Source organism: Talpa europaea (assembly GCF_964194135.1).
Source record: "Talpa europaea genome assembly, chromosome: 7".
NCBI classification, from domain to species: domain Eukaryota; kingdom Metazoa; phylum Chordata; class Mammalia; order Eulipotyphla; family Talpidae; genus Talpa; species Talpa europaea.
In genome coordinates this window covers 52,888,298-52,898,993 of record NC_140074.1, presented here as the reverse complement: position 1 = coordinate 52,898,993, position 10,696 = coordinate 52,888,298, and the positions used below count along the sequence as shown (strand labels likewise).

The window sequence follows — 10,696 nt, the reverse complement described above, 5'->3', positions numbered from 1 at the left end:
TCAAGATTCAATCTCCAGCTCAGTTTTCCATATACCTAGCCAGACTGGTACAGACCAGGGCCACATCAGTCAATAGTTGTTCGAAGCACCCATTCATTAAGAGAGGTTTCAAGAGACAGGAAATGGAAATGTAGAAATTCCTCTAGAATTTGGATCAAGCAAGTTTAGCCAGACTTTGCAATATGTTATGAAAGGATTATCTGAATTCACATTCAGATGTTACTAAGCCTTAAATGGTTATCCTTTGGTCTTACAGGAGACATTTCTAACTATTACATAGTTAGGGAAGAAGCACTGTAGAAACAAACAATATTTAGCTACAAACCTGGGCTTTAGTCCCGTTCCTGCTAGTGTCTTGCCATAAAACCTTAATCTGTGAATAAATTATTTCTTAAATGGGATGCTATTTAAAAATCCTAGGAATTCCCATCTACTGGGAAGACTATGTCCTGTACCCACTAGACACATGGTTAAAGCAAACAGACCATGTAATGATATGGAAAGTGCTTAATGCATTGTAAATTTATAACCAGCATAAAAATCCTGTAGTACAAATGCACAGAAATACTTTCTGTTGTGGGATTATTTATAAGGTTTTTCTAAGGTTTAATGAAAAAAGCCTAAATGATAGAAATTTGGGAAGTCAGATATAATCCCTTATTCCTGTTTGCTCCTTCACAGTGCACTCATGTTATTTTAAACTGCAAGATCACTAGGAAAATGGCTCAGGAATTAGTAGGTACTTGGACCAGGTTCCACAGAAACAAACTTTAATCTACATCTAATTCCATGTTTAGTTTTACCCAATCTAACTACTTCTAGTTCTTCTTTCACATGTCACTCACTATATATGGCCTTTGAAGAACGTTTCAGAGACAAGAAGAAATGGCCAGATACTTCAAGGTAATAGTTCCCTAATTTGTCTGCACATTGCCATCAGCCATCACCTGGGGAACCTTAAGAACTACTGATGTCTGTCCCCCAGAGATTGTGGTTTGATTAAAACCCAAACTTTATAGGTACCCAAGTGACTTCTGTTCAGACAAACTGGGGAACTGCCACTCTAAGTACTTTTTAGTAACTGCTATCTTAAAACACTACAGTGAAAAATATGTTGAAGAGGAAATTTCAAATGGAGCTAAGTACACCCTCAGTAAGAAATCACTAATTTTAAAACAGATTGAGATGATAAATCATGAAATACCAAAGTTTAAAAAACATATTTTAGTTTTATTTCAGCCATGTTGGGTTATCCATGAATTGTGAAAAGGTATGCTACTTGGTAATAAACCCATCAGTTCTACAGACTACTATGTAAGCTTGCCCGCTCGTGACTCACATCTCAAATCAGTTACCTTTGTGCCTTAAGGAAAACTTGCAAAAAAGTTGTATCTGTCACATATATAAACAGCCTAGGTTCATCGTCACATTATTGTCATTAGGGAATATTTGTGTTTTGGGGGGCAATTAAGGTAATCAATGCCATATTCTTTACTGTCCTCCTTCCCTTTGTTTCCTTTAATAAGAAAAAGGATACTACAAGAAAGCAAGCATTCAAACCATCAAAAAAATAAGAAATTATTCTTAACACAAGGGGGGGAAATAACCCTTAGGCCTGTAGGGCACAGAACTGCTGGAACACAGCCAAGATATGAGGGTCTAATTCAGCAGTGAAGAGCAGGTTCTCCAAGGTCACCATGTACTGCTGGATTATTTGGTGATGCTGTGGACACAGAAAAGGAGGAGCTTAGATCAGGAAAAAAGAACACAGTCGTGCAGAGCATTTCCCCTGGTAGTTCACCCACACTGTAGATGATGGTAAAGGGAGATGGGGAGGGTTCATGGAGTGGTTCTACTGCTAGGATGGACCGCCGCCTGAAAAGCCTCAGCATTAGCGGGCAACGAGAAACACGAGATGTTTGGTAACTTCAGTTCTGAACAGCTTTATGTAAATAAAATTGATGAGGCAAGGCAGTACTTGCTGTTGTACTGTCAGATCAGATCTGGGTCTCCTGTAGTAGCTCAGATAGGAGTGGTAACTTAAAGTATTCTGGAATTATTTCCTTTTTTTTGGTTACAGCCTTAAGAATTTTTTGCAAGAGAAAATAAGACAATTAACCAGTGAGCTATCAAGTTAAGTTCTTCCACAAAATAAACGTCATTTTTGTTTCTTTTACAAAAGTTCATCTATCTTACTAATAGTCATTTGTTGAGCTTAAGTGGGATGAACTGTCAAGAAATGAGTTCACCTTTCCTACGTGCACCTATATATCATTTGAAATAATCAGGTACCTATCTCTTGACGGCTGTTAAAATTCTTAATTGGCAATAACTAAAAAATGTAGGGAATTCTATTTGGAATCTGGCATTACTTTGATTTATTTATACAAGCATTGGGTACAGTCAGAAGCGCAGGAGGGTGAGAGAATTCGCCAGAGCGGGGAGCAGAGCAGGCAGAAGGGGTCTGCGAGCCATGTGGGACCCTCCTCCGTGAGCAGCCGGGGATTGAACCGGCGCTGCAGAGGCTGCAGGTAGCTTCGCAACCCAGTGCTCAACCGCTGCGCCACCAGGGAGACCCATGGCAATACTTTCATGACTACACTCAGGACTCTCATTTGTTCTGTTTTAGTGTCTGAAGATAGAATTAGTTCCACTCCTATAAAGACTTCACAAAACTCAAGATTTTAAGGACCTTTATAAATCCAATTACTGTATCGTTTTTTTCCCTCTACCTTTTATACCTTGGCGCTCTAGCAAAGAGATTGGCAGTTGAGACTCCGAATATAGAGCCAATTTAAGACTATACTGATGAGCAAATAGGAACAAATAGATATGAACTAAAGGGCTTATAGGTACTATATAACCTGACAAATTTGATCATTTGAAAACAATGGGGTTTATTTTCTAATAAGATCAAAGTTTCCCACAAACCTGTAAGAAGATCTGTTGGAGCCTCTCTATACAGTTCTTATACCATGGTGTTAACACAGTGGTCCCGTCAGTTTCACATCGTACTAAGTGCTCGGTCAAGATCATGATGAAACGCTGCGGGGGAGAAGAGGTACAGAGGTGTTAGAAGAAAATCACATGTTGACTGAGACCTCTAAGATACTATTTGTCCTGACCCTTTTGAGGCCTAACACTGGTAAGCCTAGGACAAGTAGACCAGTGATAAATGTGAATTGTACATCGTTTCTGGCAATTCATGAAAATGACTTCATGCACAAAAAAATGGATTTAAAGATGCAACAAATTAACGTTCCATGACATCAATGAGTTAAAAAAAAAAGCAAAAACGAAGAACTGAGGTTGCTTTGTTAAAAGGCTTATTCCAGCTGGAAACTTCAAGTAGGTTAAAGAGCCACCCTCCCGCGGGCTTCCCTGATAGCCTAGGGGTTAAGGCTCAGTGCTACTGACAGTCATGGTCTGAGTTCGATTCCCCAGTCAGGGAACTGACCCACATATGGCGCAGCAGGCCGTTCTTGTCTGGCCGCTGCTCCCCTCAGTGGTGTCTTTCAGTAAACCTGTCTTGTCTGTTACCCCACTGTCTCTCTGCTCCTTCCCCTCCCCCTTTCCCCACCTCCCCTCCCCACTTTCCTTACTCCCCCCCCCCCCCCATACAAGGAATTCTTTCTGAACAGTAAGGAAAAATGACAATATGCCCAGGATAGAATGACAGTAACACAGAATTTGGGATGTGTATACAGTATGGTTATTCTCAAGTAGCAAATTTTCTTTTACATAGCAATGTCCCCCAAGTTAGGATGTCAAGATACCTGAAATATGACAAGGAAGAGGTTCTTTTGTTCACTCTGAGCAGATTCCACTCTTTCTTGTAGCCTTTCTATTTGTTCCTCAAGAGCCCCATCCTTCCTGTCACTGCTTCTGTCATCATCATCACTTCGCTATAAAAAGAATATTAGAATTCCAGAGTATTACACCTCACCAAGTAAGGGGAGTGAACATGTGTACGCTACAGTGGAAGTGCTCCACCGCCAGGTGCATGTGCATTCGCCACAAGTTCCATGGGTACTTAACCTAGGCCATGGAATTTTCATACCACTTGCTCTGATGGTGGTGGTTGCAATAAAGCAGAAATGTCACCCTTATTACAAATAGCCATTCAGGGAGGAAACGAATGTCACATTTTTCCTTCATTCAAAATGAAACCAGTTTTGAGCTTCATGAACAATGTATACTGGATTTCTGTCATTCCTCACAGCTATGCTTTATGAAATTGCGGGAACTGAGTGGGTGAGCGCTGAACTGCTGCCCTTGGGGAGGCGCCCAGGGCTAGCTAGGTCCTTGGGAGCCTTGGCACATTTTTTGTCAGTGAGCAGTATGTAACCTCGTGTTTCTATTTAAAATATCTTAGTGAATATGTCTTACAAATAATTTTATACAGCTCTACTTTTGGATATCGGGGACACTTGTATGATGATGTCCATTCATGAACATGCATGCTTGGCTGATGGCACGGTAATTCATGCCTGAATGAAGTTTATCTACAAATGTTACTTTCTCCATCAGGCACGTTCATAGCCTTCTTGTGCTTGGGAACACAAGTCAGCACTTCAGTTCTATTCTTTAGGGCTATCTTAAACAGTAAAATTCCCAGCAAAATGTCCAGCAAAAATATGAAAATAAAAGGTAGAGGATATGAAAAACATGGGAATAAGTATATCACAAAAAGGAGTGTTTTTTTACAGCATGAGAGCTGAAACATGAAGGCAGAATATTGCCTGCCTCAGCCTCAGCTGGAAACATACTCACCGGACAAATCAAACTTTTTTCTGCTCTGTGCAAGCCTATGAATGAGCTGGCAAGTGCTGTGAGTACTGATCCTGAGGTTGCAAATAGGGCTGATGGCAGATTCTCATAAATGTCAACAAAGTAGATGACCAACGGAAAAAACAGCTTTTTAAGTCATTACTATTTGACTAGTAGCAATCTTTCATCCCTAAGGGCCACAGGGAAGAGCTGGGCATACCCTTATGCAGCTGAAGGACCACATGTAGTATTTAGGAATGGTGACAGCTGACATGTAATAATTCAAAGTGAACTTGTTCAAGACGCTGGGCTCAGTACACCTACGTTAAGCGTTACAGTTCCCTTCTAGCTCACCTGAAGAACTTACAACATTCACTTCAATCTTTTTTTTTTTTTTTAGGGCAGAAGAAAAACAAGACAAGACACACTATTTAATAAATAAGAGATAGGGATAGGCTAGGCTGAGCAGTTGGAGGACTTTCCCAGGCAACAAGGAGCAGAGCCAGAACCTGACTCCAGGTGTGTTACATAGTAAAGTTCTTTTAAGCCAGAAGGGAGGGCTTACCAAACTTCAAAGCTTATTTGATCCCCCCCCCCCATGATAGTCTCTTCTATTTTAAGCAAATTATCAATCCACTGTTTTCAAAGAACTGTTTTTACCTCTCAGAACCACTATGGGCACTGCCTTAAGGCAACTACATACATGTCCATCTTTTCCTAATTCCACAGTAAGACAAGGCTCTACAGAGCCTGTCCAATAGCTCTTTGAGAAGGGGGAAATGTCACATTAAATCTTTGTTGCCCATTACAAAAATCTCTAGCCACTAGACTATTTGATCACTTAGAGTAACTAAGGAACTGAATTTTAAATGACTTAAAGGTATATATGTGGCTACCAGTCACCACATTGGACACCCTATCTGGAGACCAGTATAGCAGGAGAAAAAGCCTAGAGCTTGACAGACCTGAATCAGATCCTAGCTCTGTCAATGGCCATGTAATCTGGAGCAAGCCAATGTTTATCTTCTCAGTTTAAACACATAAACAATGGTGATGACACTATTTACCTTGCATTATTTTTGGAGTGTGTTTGCATAAATGTATGTCTGTATGGAGACTGACTCAACTTGCTATATAGGTCATGGAAGTCTTTAAACTTGTTTTTCTATTTTGGTAAATATAGTCATGATGTATACTAGGGTTATTCTAAATCACAGAGCACAGTCAGCTCACCGCTTACCCACCCTGCAGACCCTACCCCCTCCATGGCTAAAAATGGGAAATCTCACTGGCCACTCCACACCCCCCCCCCACCCCCGGTAGTGGAGCATGGTAAACATCAGCAATTATTTTCCCTCCTTCCCCTCTTGCACGAGGAACCCTTACATAGAAATACAAGTGCCCTTTCTCCTTCTCTGCGGGGCAGGTGAACATGCAGCTGATCCAGAGATGTAAACGGAGGTGTGAGGCTTCCTAATAAGCAGGTTCACCATGCAAACTATGTAGAAGTGGAGCTGTATAAAGTGCTGTCAACTGCTCTGTAGTTTGACCTCAGAAAAAGATACCACCAAAGTAATGAATTTTGAATAGTCTCAAAAATTGGTGGTAAGCCTTCTCTGATCACTTACAAATTAACCCAAGACTTACCCGTTTGTGTTGCCTTGCAAGTTTTTCTTTAGCTTCTTCTAGTTCTTTCTGGATCTTCAGAACGTGTTTGTTCATCTTACGAATGGTGGAATGCAAGATTTCCCAAACAAACAATCTTAAAGTAATATGGTATATATACGTTACACTGTGCTTATAGAAAATAAGACCTCACAACTTTTACAATCCATTTATTCTTAAGGTTTGATATGGCCTTCTACTCTTTGGGCATAATTAGTCATTTTGTCCTTCGGTAACACTTTATTCATCCCCTTCTAGACTCACATAGAAAGTATGTGTATATAACCATTGAAATGAAATGGCAAACCAGAAAAAACACTAAAATTAGTGGGGGAGGGGGGAAAAAGACTCCCCTCCCCTTCTCTCCTCCGCCCCTAATTTTTAACACTAGCATTGGAATTTCTTGTAACCTAATTTGAGGCTCATTTCACATGCATTATACTGTTTAATTAGCATATACTCAAACCTTAAGAAACTAATTAGCTATAATAGCTATCAACTACTGGGCTTTAAGAAGATGTATATTTAGATGTAAACTTCTTTATCAGCAAATTGTTCAAGTACCAGAATCACCTTTGTAGGTGCTTTAAAATGTTACATAAACACTTTATATTTTTGAAGTAGCTTCTTAACGACTTTCCTGACTATAAACTAGGTCTCCTAGCCACAGGATATGGGGAGGATAATGACAGTTTAAGGGGAAGGTAATAAAACAATCTGTTTATAATACTGAAAAATCTAGAATGTTGGCAGGAAGGATATAAGAACAGAATACTTAAACTCTGGAAGGAGTGAACAAGTTTTGCAGAGTTCGAAATACTTGTTTGGGCCTCCCCTGGTGGCGCAGCGGTTGAGCGCTGGGTTGCTAGGCTGCCCACAGCCTCTGCGGCGCCAGTTTGATCCCTGGCCACTGGCGAGGGTCCCACACACACACACACACAAAAAAACACAAACCCCACCAAACCGAAACAAAAACTCAAGTATGGACAATAATGGAGCCCCTCTAGGGAGGTGTTGTGAGGATTAAATGAGTTACAAATGCTATCACTAAGATAATGGCCAATATACCTAAGTAGGTGGCCAGTTTTCCAAGAGTTTGCAAATCTGAGTCTTTTTTGTTGCCTTTACTTGTGAATACCAACTTGGCTGCTATAACTGTAGGATACATCTTTTGGCCTAAGAATTCAGTTTATTTCAGTCCAACATCCTCTGCCAACAACAGATATAATGCAGAGGATAAAGGCTATGACGGGTTTTTCTGTCTCTGAAAGTAATTTTCCTTTGTTTCTTGTTTTTCGTCAACTCCTGCTATCCCTGTCCTGATTAGTTATAAAGCCTGTGACTTCAACTTCATGAATAAGAATTAAACTCAATGAAAGTCTCTTTCCTTTAGGAGGGCTAGGTCTAGATCTTTTGAATTAAAACCAGGATTTTTTATGATTGAAATGAGACTTCCCTCCGTACCTAAGGAGGCATCCAGATGCCCACCAAGCTTTCCCAACCCCTTCAAAGTGTGTACTTAGTCCACAGTGAGTCTGATTTTCTAAGTTCCACTGGAGTTGGAACTCTCCCCCACATACCACTTTTGTCTAAGTGGGACCCTTACACACAGCCTGAGCTTTTCTACCAGTAGTCTGAACCCTTTAACAGCATTTCTACTTGACTGGTTGAGTCCTGATTCAATGTTTAAGTACATGTCCCTGAGGAACACTGCAAGCTGACTCGCTGTGTGTTTCCAATGCCGGGGAATCTTTGCCAAGATCAATTCTACAAGATCGGACCATCAATGTTCTATCAACTTGGTCGACCAGAATTTGGTGTTTATGTATGAAAGGCCAAATTTAAACCAATTCTTAGAGAATAGTACCTAATAAAGTCACGAGATAATTCTGAAGAGAAGATCCAATTTGCTACTGCAGCGCAATCAACAATCTGTGTACGAATCATCTTATCCACTAGTACAGCAATCATCTGCAATGACAAGAAGTTAATTAACGAGGTAAAGCACACTTATATATAGGTCACAATAATCCCTTTGCTATAAAAATAAAATAGGGCTGTGAAATTCATTTTCATTAGTTAGGGAACCAATTAACCATTATGTCTTACGATTTATTGTGCCCTCTGGTTTTGCTAGTTACTGTAAAAATATTGTAACACCAATAAAGTTTGACTAAATGAAAAGAAAAACTCAAAATAGTAACTTAAAAAATTTTTCAATTATATACAGAAATATACAATTTCCACTGTATACTAAAAATACTAAAATTTAAAAATATAAGCATGTTTTGTTAAAAAGTCTTAAATATGTTAAAATTTATTTCAGTGCCTCTTTATAACATACAGTATGAAAACAACATGTTGAGGTTTGTGAAATCTAGAGCTTATTTGTAGAAACTGAATATATTTGATATCTATTTCCTACCCAACTGGTAGAATCTTCCAAGCAACAGGAACTCTTATTCCTTTAAAGAATGGATCAAACATCGTTACTTGCACAGATTTTAAAATTATTCTTTAGGTAGAATCAAATTTCATGTTTTATAAACCAAAACAATGGTATATTTGCCTTATTTTTATATCTTCTTACCTGTGGATGGTTCCTCCAGACCTCAAACATAACTCTTAAAACATGTAGCTTTCCCTCATCACTTTCAGCTAGAGTTTTGAAGACTTCATGAAACCTTTTGGGAAGATGGTGTGAAAGAAACATAAACTTTCATTAAGCATTTTAATGTTTTCATAATATTTTCAATGTTACACAATTTACAGTGTGATATATATAAATGCAAAATAACCAAACATTAAAACCATTAAAGATGTAAGAGATCTGATTAGGAATTTAGATTGCATGGACTTGGTCACAAAAATCTTAAGAGATTTACCTTACAGTATTGTTAACTCAGGACTACAGTTCAGTTGTACCTAATAGGTAAAGACTGAGGAGTCTTCTGCAAATACAGGTTAAGTATTCTAACTGTAAGTCCTGTGGGAAACCTGCAAATAATAGACTTGGAAGTTGCAAAAGGCTAAGGAGACCAGTTTCACTGTTTGGCTGGGGGAATATCTATACCTTTTTTTTCTGAACTGTCTGATGATTTATAAACCTGCATTTCTAGTTGCCAACTATAGTTGGCTCTCATTTCTGCTTACCTTCCTCTAGGAAGATGCTTAGGGTGGGAACTTCTTGACTATACATATGTGACTGACCTATGGACAGTTTTTTCACCAGGTTCTCTAAAGATCTATGTGCAAAAAGTACATTTCATGTACACAAACTGTACACACTGACAGGAGCCATGGGAAACCACAAACCAAAACTTAGTCTATCATATTATATGATAACACTGTTACTAGGGTCTGCACATTCCAACAATTTTAGGTAAAAGTTACTATGCTATTTATATTCACAAAGCAAAGTACAGACCTCCAAGTAAGGCTAAGTGTTCTTGTACTTACTTTGCGAGAGCGCTGAAGGAGTGGCTGAGTGATTTGGCTGCCAAATGTAGCAGAGTCTGCACAAAGACCTCTATTTTCAATGGATTAAAACTGAATCCTTCATCTGAAAAACAATTCCACAGTAAGACAGGGAAACATTAAGTATAGGAATTCCTTGGCCCCTCACCTGGAATGCTAAACAGATAACATGCTGACATCTAAATACTAAGTCAGACTTCATACAATGTCTTTCAATACTAATTGACAATAAAACACTACTGGTTTTAAACACTCAAAATAAAAAACTAAACATAAAAAATCCAAACAAAATCTTAGTAATAAATAGCCTAATATACAGGTCTAACAACAACAAAAATTCCCCCCAAATGGTTACCCAGTAGTGTTTTCCTGTTTTACTGATCTCTCTTTGGGCCAGTACCATATTGTTTTATTTATTGTATTTTTTTAAAAAAATAAAGTTATGTTTTAATGTGTGTAAAGCAAGTTCCTCTTCATCACCTTGTCTTTATCCATTTATTGATTCAGGTACACTTATAAATTATTTTGTCAATTCTCCCACTCTTGCCAGAAAAAAATACTAGGAGTTTTGCTTGAAATTACAAGATGCATACTTACTAAGTGTTAAACATTATTATTAAAAGCTTAATTTGGAGAAAACATTCAACTTCATAATATAACATGTCTTTCTGTTCAAGAACCTCTCTAAGTACAAGCACGGAATGTGGAATCTGCATTCCAGTATATCTTCTTTTGTATTTAATGTAGCTATTTCACAGGGTGTTAGGATCTTTTTTACATAAGG

The 10,696-nt window shown here is 38.7% G+C and overlaps 1 protein-coding gene across 5 annotated transcripts in view; it reads right to left on the bottom strand.

Annotated features, from left to right (window-relative positions):
- Positions 1–1,609: 1,609 nt before the first annotated feature.
- The window catches only part of NCBP1 (nuclear cap binding protein subunit 1), a gene marked incomplete at both ends in the record, with an annotated part of 44,481 nt that continues 35,394 nt past the window's right edge, over positions 1,610–10,696 (bottom strand). For all 5 annotated transcript variants that reach the window (XM_084236786.1, XM_084236789.1, XM_084236788.1 and 2 more), the window contains 7 exons: positions 1,610–1,723; positions 2,932–3,045; positions 3,777–3,905; positions 6,418–6,532; positions 8,303–8,406; positions 9,026–9,119; positions 9,895–9,997. In XM_084236786.1, coding sequence (XP_084092912.1) covers positions 1,610–1,723; positions 2,932–3,045; positions 3,777–3,905; positions 6,418–6,532; positions 8,303–8,406; positions 9,026–9,119; positions 9,895–9,997 — 773 coding nt within the window. The remainder of the gene's footprint in view (positions 1,724–2,931; positions 3,046–3,776; positions 3,906–6,417; positions 6,533–8,302; positions 8,407–9,025; positions 9,120–9,894; positions 9,998–10,696) is intronic.